The following is a 17,358-nucleotide window of genomic DNA, read 5'->3' as shown; positions in this document are numbered from 1 at the left end:
ACCCATGAGGCAAGGAAAGTGAAGAACGTTGATGCTTTGTGGAAACACTAGAGGTTCCCAATTGCTCATCTAATTTATGTTAGTTGAGACTTTGGCCTACAGTGGTATGTGGAGAAAAAGGGGCTAGTGGGCACATCTTGCCAAAGCATGAATTTTTGTTATAAATTTGCCTAGATCACCTCAGCCATCTGGGTAACCCAAAATAGATGTTGATGCACTGTGGAAAGAGGAACAGTGAGGAGAGTAAACTAGTTATAATGTGCAAACTGTCACCCAAAGAATCACTGTAAGATTGTTTATCAACCTTGTGAGAGTAAACATATTCTATGTGAAATCTTTACTAGCTTCAGCTAAGTCTACACAGCAAAGTTGTACTATTCATGTTAAATGGGATTAAAGGGGAGAGCTTTTTTTTTTACGTTTACAAGATTAGTTTTATTTACTGGGAGGAGGAAAAAAAAATCCAGTGCTTGTGTATCTGGGGCCAAGTCTAAAGCTTAGTGAATAGAAGGATGCTCCATCTTTTGCTTGAATTATGAGCTGCTGTTGAAGTCTGTCCTCTTAGAAAGTGCTTTGGCTGCCTACAGAGGTTAGGCATATTTGGTCCCATTGGCTCCTCCAGGAATTAATGGTGCTGTATGTTTTGCAGGACTTGTAACTATTTGCCTCTGACAGGCAGTGTAAAGAGTTAATTTCACATCTTGATGTGTATGGGTGCAATATCCTTCTTAAGCAAAGTAGTCTCCTTGAATTGAAGAGCAGACTGACCTGCATACTACTGGGTATAGGGCTGGATGATTGCAAACTGCTAGATCTTTGTGACTGAGACCTTATTTGCTAGTTCTAAGGCTAGGAGAGAGTTTTGTGGTAATTTGTTCCGACATGCATCACGCAGGCTGTAGAATCCCATCTAATCACTCTTCCACTCCTGACCCAGGAAAGCGGCTGAAATAGAGCAGCCAGCCATAGTCATTGTCTGGAGGAAGCCTTCTGCTCTGGCTTTGCAGGAGTGGTGCAGGCTCCAGAGGAAGCAGAAGCTATTTTGCAGGGGGAAAGGCTCACGGTCAAAAGTTAGAGCCTTGGAAGTCCCGAGTTAAATAACAAAGGGAATATAGTTAAACAGGATTCTCCATGCAAGCTCTAAGGTTTGATATTCTTTACTATTAAAAGCCAGTTTACCATCTGGGTTAGCATTAGAGTTTGAGGGAATAAGACAGGAACATGTCACGTGTGGAGTTGCACCACCCAGCTCTCGAATGTATTTGTGTTAATCCCACTTTGAGTATACAACTGAAGTTACTATCTCGGAAGTTTGTGGCCAAGACTCTTTTCTATCAACCATCTTTATTGCACCAACACTCAACTCTAAGCAGCTCAGGCATTTGTCATAAATAAAATATTTTTACTATTTGTCTCTGTCTTCCAAAACAAAAAAAAAGCCCCTTCTTATTCTGTCATCCTAAAAAAAAAAATTATTTCAGATGATTTGCTGTGCAGCTGTTTCTTACCATATAAATCATAGGAGATTATTCTAGATGGAAGTGTTCGCTTTGGGGAAAATGTGAAATCCTTATAGAACCCTAGGACTTATTACAGATAGCAGGTTTTTCTCTGAATACTAGGATAAGAAAACTGCCTTCACTTGAAGGTTTACGCAGCTCTCGCTGGGAAGGTAGTTGAGGTTAGTTTTCACAGCTTCTCCAGGTGTAGAACTAAACCTAAAACAGAAAATGAAATTTAGTCAAGCTTCAAGAGATTTACATCTAACTTCCAAATTACCTTTTTTCTTCCTAATAATGGAGCTCTTAGAAGCAGTTATCTAGTTTTTTAAAATGTGTAATATGGTTCTGGGAAGGTGAACTAAAGGGGGAAAGTATGTGCTATTCCTGTTCTATAATAATGTCCTATTCCATAAGCATTTAACAGAAGATAATATATTAAACTTGAATCTCTGGAGATTATTTTACTAGACCCGTGGAATATGTTGAAATTACCTTCCTATAAAAACTGTATCAAAATGAATCCTTTAATTTCGTCCTGACAGAGTCAAAATATTTTGGTTTCTATCATGTTGAAGCATTTCCACTTTGTTAAGTTAAAGTGTTTATTTATTATATACAATATTGATTAGAAGTTGTAGGTGGCATCTCCCATAGCACAGTGTTTCAGCTTCATTCACCCAAATCTAATTACTCTGATTTTGTATGAAAATTATTATAGAATTTAGACCTTATAGTAAATCTTTGTCATTTGTTCAGATTTGGAATTTGGTGAGAATGTAACTGGGAAACTGAATTGCTGATTAAATCTTTAGCTCTGTGCAGATTTACAGCAACTAACAAACTCTCCCTCAAATGCTGAAAAAAATAAAGCAAATCTGCATGGCCATACCCATAGGAAGGAGAAAATGGATACTGGATCCCATCGCCTGCCATTGGTGGTAGATCCTGGATGTTGCTGGATGGCGTAGGTGGGATCATCTGCTGGTGTGCGTAACCAGGCTGAACCAGAGTGATGTAGTTCAACGTGGGGGCGTAAGGTGGCTGGAAAATCTGCTGTGGGCTGTATCGAGCTACCTGGGGAGGAAAAAGAAATAGCATACATTTTAAAAAAAATAGTGGAACAGGAATACTGACAAGGCAATAACTCCATAATTGAAAATGAGTTGCCAGAAATATATTTTTTTTCAGACACACAGTGGTCTCTCCCAACTTCATATAACACTTAGAGCATAAGCAATAAACATTTTCATTTAGAGGCTCAAGGCCAACTCGAGCTAATTGGAGCACACAGCGCTCCAGCAAACTGTATTAACTTATACCAGTTCAGCATCTTGTCCCCAGATCTATTTTTGCTGTCGCACCATCAGTCTTGGCACATGACTAACTGCTCTGACTAATCTGTTGTGCTTAGCATCTGTGTTATGCAAATTAAAGCATGTTCGTAGCCATTAAACGCACCTGTCTTGAGTAGCATCCAAAGGAAGGGTACAGAGCTTGTTGGTACGGGATCCTTGCTCTCTGATATGGACCCTGTTAAGTGTAAGTAAGGCATGATTTTTAAAACGGTCTGAGTTGGTCCATTAATTACTGTTGTGTACGCTTTTTAGGGCAAGGTTATGCTCAAAGAAACAAGGTTGAGATAAATGTGTTTCTTAGGGAAAAACTCAGTTCCCAGTTGACTGCTGAAAGATGGATGGACTGTGCGCTCATCTTAAGCTAAGTAGGTATCTGTTGTGCTGACTGATCGTGGACAAAGGGAAGTTTCTTGGACTGTAAACTTCCAAGGGAGCTCAGTCTGGCAAAACGTGTGCTCTAGGTCATGAATCTCCACCTTGTCTGCTGTAACAGGCTAGTGACAACACTTGACGGCTTGTAGAATGAACTGAGTCCTGCTAGAGAACTCCTGCTTTGTTTCTGGAGTGTATTTTGTGGGTTGCTTTTTTAATGGAAACAAAGGGAATTAGGGGAACATAGGCCATTGAATGCCATGGCTACCTCGGATTCTCGGTATTTATTCTCTTGAGCATTGGGCTTTTTCCTAATGCTAGCTGGCTCTCTTACTTGGATACGAGGTCCTGTTTCACAGCCTGAGAAAGCAGTAGCCCAGTCTGTAAACAGATCAATCTCACAAAATATTTGTAATGAATTATTATGTCAAAATATTTGTAAATACAAGGTGAAATATTTGTAAATACAAGATAAAAATGGAAACTAATGAAGGCTGAGGTCAACATTCAGTATCTGTGTCAATAATACATCATCCTTTGATCCCATCACAACCATATCAGAGGACAGCATTACATGTGCTGTTAAAGTTTTATTTATGACCCAAAGCCACTTAGTGTAACTTACTGTAGCGGGATAGCAATCTGGTTTCTTACTCTGTCCTACAAATCAGAAAGCAGCTGTCAAAACAGAAAATAACAGCTGGTAGTGCCCTGGGTTTGTGAGTATAGGCCTGGGGGTGTTCTGCTCTCTTCTCACAAAATGTGGGACAGTTTGTTACCTGGAACTGTGGGAAGTTGGAGTGGTTGGGAAAGCCAGGGTATGGAGGGAAGCTCAGGCTCTGCCACACCGGCTGGATTAACGCTGTGGTCATTGAAGTAGTAGAAAAGCCTGAAGTACTTGCATTGCTTGTAACATTTTTTCTATCTGATGTTGCAGTAGTTACTGTAAAACAAAACAAGGTTAAAGATATTAATAAACATGCATTCTTTTCATTAATCGTGGAACACTTGCAATTAGGAGGACATGCTTTGCCTGTAAGCAAAATCTGTTTAAGATACCTGTTACTTCTGCAGGCTGTAGTTCTGCAACACAGTGACCCAAACTCAGCAATTAGCAGTTCAAATTCACTTGTAGGGCCATTAAACTCTGACCCTCGGGACCTGGAATACAGCTAATTGCCTGAGCCATAAGAACGAATGAAACTGTAAGAACGGAACAAGAACCTTTGCCCAAAGTTCAAAACTCTGAGGTGAGGGAATTGCAGAAGAGAATAAGTTAATTGTGTCTTAAGTCTCCACAGTGATAAATCTAGTCCAGAAGCTTAAACAGTAGATCTGGACATGCACCATTGTTTTTGTCTATTCAAAGATGCTTCAAGGAATGTAGTTATCAATACCCTGTGGCAATTGGGATCTTTTAAATGTCTGATAATGGGAACTAAAAAATCATGATGTTACAAAAAAGCCCAAACCAGAACCCAACAACCCAAAAAACTCCACCCTACCCCACAAGAAAAAGCTTCTAGAAAATACTAACCAAATACATAAATCTCCATGGTCACAACCTTCCTAAGTCTACTCTATTTCAATGTGTGAGAAGGACACTGGATAGGCACTAGTGAGAGGGGAGAGGGATACCAGCATCCCAGTATAAAATGAGAATTCTTGAATGGAAAAGATTAGTTCAGCAGTTTTCAGTCTTGAACAAGGCTTGGGAAGGACATCACCATAGAATAAACGTTGCAGTGATGCCTGACCAGCTCCTGCCATCTGCTTTTCAACAGCTTCTCAGTTTTCCCATGACTCCTAGCTGAAGTTCAAGAACCATGCCCAGATCCGTACCTGGATTCTTTGTGACTGCATCGGAACCAGTTTTGGAGCAAATCTTGGCAGGTAGCGGGAGCTGCAGCATCTGTCCTGTGGTTTGACTTTCTGCTGCTGTTGTTGATGGCACAGCTGTACTACTCTTGGCAGAGCCGAACGTGCTGTTCTGGATGAACTCCTTCACCACCTTTGTTTCCTCAGCCATCGTGTCCATGACGTGATTGCCTGCGCCTTTGGCAGTATCTGTGTATTTCAGCAGAAATGGCACCTCCAGCTTGCTGCCGTCTGTGCTGCAAGCGCCTGTCGCGCTGCCGTCCTCCAGCCCCACAGAATTCTTGTGGGGTTTTGCTGAACACACAAGGCTGCTGATAACGGATTTAGCAGAAAGCTGAGCATCACAGAGAGCTCTTAATTTCATCTCCCTTTCTCTGTTTCCAATCATCGTTCTGTATATACTTTCAAGTCCCTCTGGTTCATCTAGCAAGTAGCTGCTGTAAGAAAGTAGAACATGGCTGCTGTTAAAAGCGATTTGACTTAAAATTGAGCTACATTTCTTGACTCCTCCTAAACTTTGCATTCAATGTCATTAGTCTTCTATGTAAGGCTCAACTATTCTTTCTTAACCACTATAAATTTTTTCTTTTATGCTGTTCTTTCCCAAAGAAACACATAAAAAGACAGGGGAAAAAATTAACTTAGATAATGCATCTATCCAGGAAAAACTGAAGCAAAGTTGGATGACAGCATTATAGGTGTGCAATAGAATGTATGCTTTAAAATATTTGTTGGTCAAAATAATTTTGACTGTAAACAAACAAACAAACAAAATCTAAGTTTTATGCCAAACAAGATGATTCTTTGCTGGCAATGGGTGTGAATGAGTTAAACGTGCTTTGAGGTGGGTTACACTTGCCATGAGGAAGAACAAAATGGCTCCCTGTGCCACAGTGTTAGAGCAGCTGGGAATTGTTACTGGGGTGATCCTCACAACAGTCTGTAGAGTGGAAAAGCTTTTCTTCAGGTACATAGCTAAGCCCTGTGGTGGTTTTCTTCTCATCTGTCAAAGATGGTAAATTTAACCCCATGATTCTGGGCATCAAAAGAGTTTTCTGGGTTGTATGCCTTGTCCCTAATAGGAGAAACCTTGTTTGTTCTCCACGCTCCAGCTTGGCATCATTTCAACCTTCAGGGCTCACTGGATCCTTAAATCTTTGCAGGGCGAGGGCCTGAATTTCCTTGCATTTACCTGTCATTGCAATTCAGTTACCAGCTGTAGGCTGTAACAGCTGGGCGTTGCAGTGTTTGTAGCTCACTAACCATCTTTTATGTAGGGAAATAATATTTTGTGTAGGGACTGTCAGATGGTTTAATCTGTAGAGTGCATCACAAAGCACCTCTATACCCCCCAAAGTCCTCTGGGACGTTACAGCAGGACTGCTGCCGAAGCTGAACAGTTTTGCATTCTTTTAAGGCACAGCTAAGTGCCTATAATGGTTACTTGCTCAAAACACAGATCTAAATTCCAGCTTGTTCTTTTGCATCCAACTGTGTTCAATAACTTAATGTATTATCAGTTTGTTCTTAGCTTGAGGAAGACTGATGCTCTGTACGCATACTATATAGATACATATATGGTTCATAAACAGCTAAAATTAGGAAATTCTAAATTGTAAATGTATCTAATTATCTCTAATCATGGAATCACTATAATTAGTTGGATGCTGCTTCTCCCTTATTTTTAAAGGACATAGATATTCTTTTATAAAAATCTCAACGGATTTATACAATGGATATGAAAATAGAAAATTTTTAGACTATTCTAACAACTTTTTGCACTGTCTTTCTGTGGGATTCCTGTCTCTGGTGGCTTCACAGGCTGCAGCCCTGATTCTGCAACTGCTTACTCAAAAATATTGTACTTACTCAAAACTCTTGTGCTTTTGGGGTCCCCTCTTACTGGTTTGCACAACCTGTTGCTGTTTGCACCCTGACTCTAGGTGAGAGACTTGAGTTGAGATGGTGACTATGCTTCTTGTCTCTCTTGGACTTACACGTTGGGTTACTGGAGCCCTGTGTTTGAATACGTTTGAAGATGCAAATACATTATGTCATGTTCTTAGCTCTGCCTGCCTATGAAGCTTTGTCCTCTTCTCATGGAAGATTATAACTCCTTTGTGTTGGTAAGTAGTGACATCCTCAACAACAGAGGTGCCTCCAGCCACCACCCACTCTGGGAGTTCTCAGTAACTTGCTTTTCTGTATCCAAATGCTCCAGAACAAAACCAGGAAGGTGAAACTTTTTGTTTGTTCAGAAGATTCCAGATATATTTTAATATGAGCATACTAGCAATTTGCATAAGTCAATATTTTAAAATAATTAAGAATTGCTACATTGAGCAAGGTCACACAGTGTAATCTTTGGCTGCTGATGCTATTGCAGCTGATGAATTGGGTAACGCCTTTATTGACAGTTGGTATATACCGAAAGAGTTTTGTTAATCTGTCTTTCTATAAGTCTTTCAGGAGTAATAGTGGTAGCCAAAGTAGGGTATGGAAGCTTCTATCTCAAAGGCAGAAACCTGACCTAGAGCTGTTTCACTTGAATGGCTTCCATTTTAAAGCAGTTCATTGAGCTCTGTATGGTAATTTGGTTTTAGTGCTTTAGTTTGGCCGTTGTTGGAAGATTCAGTGACTCTGGGGTCTTTGGGCAACTGATGATCAACATACTCTGCTGTACAAGTGTGTCTGCAGAGGGTACTTTTATCCTGAAGAGCCTGCTGGCTAATTACAGGAAAACATTGAGAGAGGTGAGTTGCCAAAGGTAACTCAGCTCAGGAGCTGAACAATGAGTAGAGAGTGGTTGTTCGGAACCCAAGGATAGTGCTGTAGCCACTGGACTTTGCCATCTCTTTATTTTCATCTAAACTGAAGCTGCTGAGTTTCTCGGGTCTTTGTGGCTGTGTCTTGGCCACTGCCTTCATCGCAGGGTTCCTAAAGCTCCCAATCTCACAGTACAGTAGTAAAATGAAAACTATTTTGATCTGCTGTCTCTGCCCAGTTGCGTTAGCTTCAGGGTAGCTGCAGGTTGTGTGCTAGGAGTCACGTTGGTTAGGCTGGCCTTGCTGCAGTGGACTTACGGCTAAAGACAGATCTACAGTCCTTTAAGGGTAGAATGTGTTATTAAGGAATACAATTAAGATTGTTAATAGTTCATAGTTCTTCATTGGTTTGTATAATGCCTTCTTTCCTAAGACTTCTTAACAACTGGCAGGACCAAAATATGTGGCTGAGTGTGTGCTAATTGTGAAGATATTTCAGCTGTATAATTTAATCTACTACTATAGGCAGCTCTGTGGGCTTCACTGGTTATTCTTTGTTTACTTAGTTTTCCTCTTCCTGCATTTATTCTAGAGACTTAAGTTTTTGTCTTATTTAGGATATGGAGGAGAAAAGAAAGGAGCCAGGACTCCAAGATGTAATTCCCAAGTTTCTACCTGACATAGTATTTCCCTTTCTATGCCTCCCTGTCTTCATCTGTAAAGTTATCTGTATTTCCTCATCTGTGGAGTTACCTTTAAAAAAGGTGAAATAATGGTTTATACTCTTCCATGCACCAAGCCAGATGGGCCAGGTCTGTATGATATTTTGTTCATACTTTAAGAACTGGACGTGTGCTAATGTTTGCTGATTGTTAGCTGGATTTATAAATTTATACTTCTTCTGTTTCAGGAGCATACAGTAAATATTATCTTATTAATCTGAAGAGCATACTTCCCTCTTACCATTATCTGTCCTGTGAAACATGATTTGGCATAATTTTTTCTGTGCTAAATTCAGCTTTTCTTTGTAAAGATCAGCTGTTTACAGTAGCTTCCTTTATAACACTTTAATTTTTGATTTTTCTCTTTTGAATGCTGCTTTCACTTCTTCCTGTAAATATTTTGATATGTATGTGGTTGTTTTTCTTTAAAAGTTGTGGGGAAGCAAATGCAGCAGCTGCTTATGGTGCTTCAGAATTTGAAGTAGTCAGATTTCATGGGACAGAGTTTTTTTTTTTTTCCAAAGACAACTGGTTATAGTGGAAAAAGAGGAATAATTTGCCTCATTAGGAGGCTGTCAGACAGCAATCAACGCACCCTGTGCCCCAGGCTTTAATTTCAAGAGACTAGAAAAGTCTAGTTTGGAAGGGTGTGAAAAGGCAAGCAGCAGCCTTTTTCAGTAGTACTTGGGCAGCACTTCAAGATCACTTACTTGCTCTGGGAGGTGATGCTGTCCCTTTGAAGGGTCCCTGACAGGTCTGAGCAGAGCGCCTGCTGCAGCGAGGGCACCAACGATGGGAGCTGCAGGTCTTCAGAGAGGTGTTGGACGCGTTTCCAGATCTCATGGCAGGCCTCGTCCAAGCTGTCCTGGGGAGTGTTGTTATGGATCCAGATGTGTCTAGGGAAAGGTCCCAGTGGGAATGGACCTTCAGATCTTACTACTGGAGCTGAAAACCTGTTCCTGCCAGGGAGCATCTTTCAGCCTCTTCGCATTCGCAAACGCTCTTTTTGAAAGAGGTGGTTTGTGTTGGTAGTGAAGAGCCATGGCAACCACGGAATCCTGGCAGCTGGCAGTTAACAGCTGGAAATGTCCATTGGGCTTCCAGCAGCCGGAATGGACACAGCAGTGATGTGTCCTCTCACACGATTGAGTGTTCTCTGGCATAGATCTCTCGACAGACTCCAGTCTTCAGCATTCAGCTGTCCCTAAGCTTGGTATCACTGCTCGCCTGAGCATAGGTGGCTCAGATCCATGGAGTACACAGAGAGAGGACTGTCCCTCTGGTCCTTTTCCCTTCTCCTGCCCTCATCCCTCACCTTTCCACTGGCATGAGATGAAGAGCAAAGACCTTGTGTGAGGGCAGCAATGCAGGCAGAAGGGGGGTGTTCCTGCTTTAGCATTTGCTCTTACTCTGCCCCAGCCCAAAGAGGGGAAGCGGCCACCCCGTCTGAGGCCCGGCTAGCAACACGTTTCATCCCTGCTCAAGCAGTTTGTGTCCCTGAAACTCTTCACAGCCCACTCTAGATCCACCCTCCGCAGCAAGTTGCGCAGAAGTCTGCTCTATCAGGAGACGGGAGGGAGGAGGCACTAATTTTGACTTGCATCTCTCAATAGCTGAGCTTTTTTTTCCCCTTGGGTGCCTTCTGCTGATGCTGTGACCACCTTGGGGCTGGTGTGCCACCCAGGTTAGCTGGGCCCAGGGGCTGCTGCTGCTGCAGTACTTCTAGTTGTGAGCTTCTGTCACTTTCCGTGTTTCCAGAAGCACTGTGGCACTTCTGCCCCTCTGTGATGAGTCACTTTGTAAGTTGTTTCACTGCCATGGAAAAAGTACTTGTTCTTAGTTTTGGAGCTTGCATATTTTTCTGCACCAGGGCTACAGAATTTTGGTTTGGACGCTATTTCTTTTCAACCCCCTCTGTGGCATTTTGGGTACTGGGCTATAGAACTTGATCCAGGTATGAAATTACAAGGCAAAGTATTTTTTTAAAAAATAAAGATATGTGCGCATCTTCAGATGCAGCAGCTGCGTGTTGAATTCTTTGCTACCAAAATCATTAGACTGTACACCGAGATCTCGGCTCTGTCCTTATCTCCTTTCAGATAATCCAGAACTGGACTATGTAACATGTAAGTTAAACAGTGACTGCAGTTTCTTGCTAATAGAGATATTATTCATAGCTATCTCTTCCCTCATGGCTACGCCTGGAAAAATGCTCTTTTTCCTGCAATAGTGGTAATATGTGGTTAAGAGAGAATAAACTGTGGCATTTAGTAAGATGTCTGGTTTTTTTTTTTTTCCTGCATACTAAATTACTAATTGTGGTACTTACAGTTTTAGGGTACATGATCACGCTTCCAGTGTGAGTATCTTCTGTAGTTCCTCCTGTCTCCAGAGTGGCTGTGTTTGAGCCAGGGCACTGTCTGCAGTGTTTGGAGCATGATGCGTGAGGGGGAGAGAGAGAGAAAAGCCCTGTGGATGTGGCTTAGTGTGCAAACTAGAGTAAAAACCAGGGTTTGGCCCTCTGTTTAGTAAGTCCTTGTTTTTTGTCAGTCTGTTTTCCTTCCTCCAGGAAGGTATTGAGGACTCCATGGATTTAAACTGAAACTCGGGGATGCTGCTATTGCTGTTTATTTTATTTGGCGGAATCATGAAATAATCAGACAGTTTTGGCAGGGAGGGCGAGGTACTGTGTGATAAATGGAATATAAAGAAGTCGGCTAGCTATCTGCAGAGTGTGGAAGGCAGGGGAGTCTGAAGGCGGCAGGCTCGGCCCGGCTCCGGCTGCGGGTGGCAGTGCAGAGCAGGATTTGTGCTGCCGGGTGCTCACCCCGAAGGCAGGGCTGCTGCTCTGGCAGAGGTGATTCTGCAAGGTGAGAGCAAAGCGAGGGGCAGGGGTTAGAAATCGGCTGCTGACCGGAACCTGCAAACGCCTCCTCGCGAGAGATGGGTTGTCGGCCACGAAGCTGGTGATCGCAGTGATGGTCTCTGTGCGTTCACCAGCCTTGTCCGCTCACAAATAAATGCAGTATTTTCTTGAGAAAGTTGGACCCTGAGCCTCGGTGGTTTTGGGAAGGAAACTGACTTGGGAGGAAGCCCTTGATTTGAAGTAGATATGATTTTATTAAGCAGGAATAAAGTGGGATTGTGTCTTCTCAATGACGTTATTATGCCTGCGGATGGTTCTTGGTGCGGGGCCGGCTGCCGTCGGCTGCTGGTGAGCAGCAACCAAGTCACATCTTCGGCTGGATGCAGTCTTGGGATGGGGGGGTTCTTTGAGGTGAAGAGGTGGGTAAGGGAAAAACCAATGTATGGAGCTGTGAAGCATGGTACCCTGTTCTCTGAGCCTTTTATATTTGGATCCATGCGTTTGAACAATAAGGTCTGTTGGAATAGGACACTGCGGTTTAAGCGGGCATAAAGCGACTCTTTCATGCAACCGCCCTGGTTGCCTTGGCTCTTGGCACCGGTTCGCGGTGTAGGCAGTGGAAGGATTGAAATGCAGAAGGGGACAGAGGGAGAGTGAGTGAGAAAGGGGGTTGATTTGAGGGTGGAGGGACAGATTTGCAAGCCCTCGATATAATTTGGTTTTTAGCTGTCAAATAAGCTCATTCAAGGCAACCGGAACAAGACTGAAGGCGGGGGGGGGGGGGGGGAGAGGCGGTTTGCAGCGAGAAACTGCAGCAAATGCAAACCACGGAGGCGGGGGATGGGAGGCGAGTTGGGCCGGGCGAGCCGGGGCTGCCGGCGCGGGGGGGCTCGGCCGGCGACCCGGAGGGGAAGGGAAAGGGGGCAGGGCTGGGGGGGGGGGGGGCGCAGCTCGGTGCCCCGGCTCCCTGCGGTGTGTCCGGCGGCCCCGAGGGGTAGGGGGGGCAGGGCTGGAGGGGCATCGGCCGGGTAAACCCTCTGCTCTTGGGAGAGGGGCTGCGCCTTGTCTGTCAAACCGAAACGGAACCCTTGAAGTAGGTTCTTGCTGGGAAGGGGGGGAGGATACTCGAGGGGATCTTTTTTTTTTTTTTTTTTTTTTTTTTTTTTTTATTGTCCGTAGATCTCGACATCATTACTAAGACAATTAAGTTCCTGAATGTGGCTTTAACAGACTGCATTTTTTCCCCATTTTGCATGCAGGTACAGGAACAAATGTACTAATAAATGTTAAAGAAAAAAAAAAAAAGAAAAAAAAGGGGTGGTGGTGGAGAAATGCCACTCTTGCCAGCCCTGCGAAGGGGCAGCAGCCAAGCCTGCCTGTTGGCTCGGTGGAGGGGGCAGAGCCTTGCCCACCTCCAGAATACCTTCTTGTAAACTAGTCCGAGCAGTGTCAGGGCACTGCTCTGTTACTGGGATCCACACTGCGAAGACGAGTCGCAGACTGGGGGGGGGGGGTGGGGGTGGGGTAGTGTAGTGACTCTTTTGTGATCTCTTATGTTTGTAACAAAATTTGCTTCATCACAAAAATTGTGTCAATATCATCAAGTTGTTTACAGAGGCAGGGAGAAGGGGTGGGGATGCTCCGGGAGGCTGCATCGCTCTGGCAGATGTCTTAATAGCAGAGATGCTGTGTGTGCGTGTGCTCTGTGCTCCACGCAAAATGGGGGGCTGTGGGGCTTACTCCTCTACAAGAAACCTACAGCGTGTATTAAAAAGAAATACAGTGCTAAAGCATAATTTGTGGCTCGTGGGGGCTGGTGGGAGGATTGTGCGGGGCTGGGGAAGCAGAAGTGAGGCAGAGCTGCACAGCAGCCCCTCGCCACAGTCCCCGTGCCCTCTCCATCCCCCGCGTTTAGTGAAGAGGAGAACAAAGATATGGGAACAATTAATCAACGGGCTAATAAAAAAGTATAAATCCCCGGGGACTGTGCGCTGCTGATGCCGAGGAGCTGGCTCTGAGACAGACACAGGAGGGACGAGCCAGCCCTCCTCGCCTTGCCTCGCCTCTCCTCTCCCCGAGCTGCTGCCACACTTGGTTCATTCCAGCTGCAGAAGCTCAGAGCCTTCCATGCGGTGGGATTTTTTGGGCTGAAAAAATAATTAAAAAAAAAAAAAATCACAAGCCTGACCTGCTTTTTTTTCACCCCCCTCTTTCCTTTTTCCTTTTCATCCAGCCAAGCTGAGGACTATCCCAATCGCAAAGAAGAAGAAAAAGGAGGGGAGAACGCAACAACAACAACGAACCCCCAGCCCACCCCATTCCTGTTGCCCTTTGACATGCAACCTTCCTTGCGATGGGACAAGCCGGGATGCAGCTGCAGCTTTGGAAGGAACTGGGGAAAACTGGGGCTCTTGGCTCTCATGACGGTGGAAGTGGGCTCCTGGAGCCGGGTGCTGCTGCTCTCCGTGGGGCTGCTGGCTGTCTCGGTGACTGGTAAGTGCCATGGAGAAAGCTGGCAACTTTAGGAGCATTTTTCTTCCTGGTCCTCAGATCAATGGACCACTGTTAATCCTCTTCGGGGGGGGGGGATGGGGTGACACTGTGTATGCACTTGTGTGTCAGCACATGCTTCCCCGTTGTGTTCAGTAAGGAGTATATTTTCTTCAGAGCTTTGCACAAGATAGTTCTCCTCTGTATCCTTTGGGAGCAACAATTTTAAGCGATGAGGTAATAAAAGGTAGCTTTATTTGATCTCATTCCCCTTCTCTGATGGGCTGAATAATTTGTGCACAGTTGCTGTATGATACGCAAGATGACTAAAAAATGCCATCACAGTTCCCCCTCTATCTTTCTCTTGCATCTTAATTCATTATTTCACTACCCCAGTGTTTGCCCATAGCTGATAAAATAGATCTAGGATGCCTTGCATGGAGATGGAAGCACTTTTCTCTTACTCCTGTCTTTCAAGCTGATTAGCTCTTACATATGTGCTCTTTGGCCTCAGCATCATGTTGGGTTTTTTTTTTTTGTGAAATATGCCTTTATTGCCTTGAAAGATAGTGAAACATGATTTGAATTTGGGGGGAGTTTGCTTTGTCTCCTCCCTAGTTTCCGCAGCTGCCCTTGTAGCAAAAGCATATCTGAGGACTGAAGTGTATTTCTGGTGTAAACAGCAAATATTTAGGGACTGTCCTTCTGTGTGTGTAGGAGGGGGAAGAGTGGGAGAGCTGAGTGTTTGGCAGAGTCTTCTCTCAATGCTGTGCAGTGTCCCCATTTCCAAGAGTTTCTAAGTAACGTTTGTCTTGTCTGCTGTATCTTGGGCTAGAGGAATGTGTGTTTGTGTTGATGTATGAAACCTTCTTGGGTTTGGGAGATTTTTGCAAAACTTTATCTGGAATTCAACGCTGATTTTATTATGTGAGGCAGATTTCCTTTAAGTAGATGTAGAGTAAGTATTAACTGTTCATCCTGAGCACTCTTGCAGTGGACCTGAAGAGTTTTGCTAACTGGAAATATCTCCAAGGAAAGGATATAAAATCACCCAACCAACCTACAAGTCCTAATTAAGGATAAGTATTTATTTTGGTGAATATTTTTCCTTTCTTTATCAGGAGCATTTAGCCTATACACCAGAGAGAACCATTCCAGCAGCTTCTGTACTTTTCTGATACAAGTAGACTGATGCAGAGATACCTAATGTATGATTTACTATTAGGAGTTGACAGCTTTTTTTCCTTCTAAGCTATCTGTAGCTTATTCACAGTAGATCTTCCAGACTTCTCTCTGTACTGGCTGGTTCAGTATATAATCCTTTCTCCTCAGGCCCCTAGCTCCCTTCTCTCTGCATTTAGAGCGCTGTTGGTTCTGGATCCTTCACCCAGAGGCTGATGCTCTGCTGTTTTTCTTTGTGAGCTAAAAGGGTTTTAGTCCTCAGGTGTTTATGTGCATCAGATCTATAGGCATTGGTCAATAGCCCCTCTTTCCTAGCTCTTTTTAAACAAATTCTGAAATCCTAGTAATGATCTTTTTGTTAAAGGAAGATACCACCTTTGAAACCAGTGGGTTGCTGCTAGATCGCCGGAAAACAGTGGATGCGTATGGAGGGAATGCACCCACCCTTTGCAGAGCTCACGATGGTTTTGGGGTCTAATCCCAGAAAGTAAGTTCAGTCTGGGCTGGGACTTCTAGTACTTTCTCTGAGCAAACTGTGAACCTCTGTGGAGCAAAGTTCCTAGGAGGCTTCAGTTCTAACCTGGCCTGTTCCTGGGGGCTGTGGAGGCAGCAGTAGCTGGGAGTACCCATGGTGTGGCAGCAGAGCTGTACATGTAAAACCAGCAGTTCCGAGTTCTGGCTGTCTTAAAAATAAAACGGGGAAGAAATCCTGCTCACATCACATCAGCTGTGCTGTGTCAGTAGTCCTGTTGCCCAGTAATGTCCTTCTAAAACACGGCACAAAGCATGTGCTTCCTTCGGATGCTGCTGTGTCTGAACGCAGGGGAATGTGGCTTCTGTCTGTGCCTAGAGCTGAGGGAGCTGTGGTGGTTGTGATGTGCTGAAATGTACTGCGTGTGCCGGCTGGGGGGAGAGGAGGTGGTTCGTATAGTTCCCCCTTTAGTTTTGAGGGCGCAGCAATGACTTGACATTGTTCTAAGATGTGCAGAGGGCGCTGAATTTGCCTTTGGCTGAGAGTTGGTTGTGGTTCCTGCGTGGCCTCTCAAAAACAGTGTGTGTGATGATTCTGAAATTGTATTTCCTGATTGTCAAAACAGGTGGGAACAGGAATGGCATTCCTTTCCGTTCCCTTCTGGGTAATTGGCTATGCATCGGCATGGGGTAGGTATTGGTCATACACCTGTGATTTCTTTTGAAGGCCTGTTAGAAAGGGGCTCTTGATACCATTATTTACGTGCTGTGCTTTACTGATCAGCATCTTCTTTTGTGCTGGGTTGTGGAAAGATGCACCAGTTTAAAACACGGTCTAATAAATTTAAACCCATTGTAGTTTTCTTGATTGGAAATAGATTTTTGGCAGACTCTTCCTCTTGAAGAGTGGAGGAGCAGGAAGCTGTTTATGAATTGATGTATGTGTATTATTTATGTTGTAAATCGTCCTTTTGTTCTGTTGTCTTAAATCTCAACAGGATGAAGAGCAATTCAGGGGCACTTACTTTGCCAGGGGATGAACTTCAGTGTGAAATACTCAGTGATTTGAGGGTAATTTTTTTAAGGGATAAAGATGTGCGATATTAACTCTCTGAAGTGGTGGATAGACTTATTTATTTTTTTTTTGTAGGAGGGAGGGGAGTGAATGGCCACTGGCCTGATTACATTTGATTGCAGCATATGATGAAACAGTATTTTATGACAGTAACTGAGCGTATCATTTTGATCTGAGTCCTGCTATCAATGCTGAAGCAGTGGAGATGTAAGTGCTAAATAGAATGAATGATTCCCACTTGTTCATGTCTTGCTTTTGCCTTTTGTTACTGGAAAGGAGTCATTTACGGAAAACATTCAGAGGGTACAGCTCTTTTGCGTGTGATCAGGCTGGCTTGGTCCTTAGAGAGGCTGGGGACAGAGAAGGTGCCGTGTTGCTGTACCTGCCTCCTTGCCCTTCTGACTGGGAGAGAGGGTGTGTGAGCAGTGCGTTGGTTTTCAGCACTTGTAATGGAGGTGATCCTCAGGTGGATGGGAGGAGGGCCCACTCCTCCTCCCTCCATGTGCCTGTATATTGGTGCTGTGGCATTGTAAGCAAGCATTTTCACTTTTGTCTTTTTGTTCTTTGATTGATTAAAGAGTTCATCATTTGGGGTTCAGGAGGCTTTCCTTTGATGTATGCAACTGTTTGTTGCCTGTCACTGGTTTTGTTGGGGTTTTTTTTGTTGTTTTTTTTTTTTT

At 43.9% G+C, this 17,358-nt stretch overlaps 2 protein-coding genes across 2 annotated transcripts in view; one reads left to right on the top strand and one right to left on the bottom strand.

Moving 5' to 3' along the window:
- Positions 1–1,595: 1,595 nt before the first annotated feature.
- On the bottom strand, positions 1,596–9,567 carry C22H1orf94 (chromosome 22 C1orf94 homolog). The gene is made up of 6 exons (XM_086765317.1): positions 9,305–9,567; positions 5,072–5,544; positions 4,009–4,172; positions 2,961–3,032; positions 2,392–2,576; positions 1,596–1,718 (listed from the first exon to the last, which is right to left on the bottom strand). The coding sequence occupies exons 1-6, from the start codon at positions 9,565–9,567 to the stop codon at positions 1,619–1,621; spliced, it is 1,257 nt and encodes a 418-aa protein (XP_086621443.1). The 3' UTR covers positions 1,596–1,618.
- Positions 9,568–13,796: 4,229 nt separating this feature from the next.
- CSMD2 (CUB and Sushi multiple domains 2) overlaps positions 13,797–17,358 on the top strand; it is a 288,643-nt gene continuing 285,081 nt past the window's right edge. The window contains exon 1 of the mRNA XM_086764833.1: positions 13,797–13,953. Within this exon, the coding sequence (XP_086620959.1) occupies positions 13,797–13,953 (157 nt within the window). The remainder of the gene's footprint in view (positions 13,954–17,358) is intronic.

This window comes from Chlamydotis macqueenii, chromosome 22 (assembly GCF_036417535.1).
Source record: "Chlamydotis macqueenii isolate bChlMac1 chromosome 22, bChlMac1.mat, whole genome shotgun sequence".
Taxonomy (NCBI): domain Eukaryota; kingdom Metazoa; phylum Chordata; class Aves; order Otidiformes; family Otididae; genus Chlamydotis; species Chlamydotis macqueenii.
Note: the sequence above shows the minus strand (reverse complement) of the source record. Positions and strands in the feature narration are given on the sequence as shown.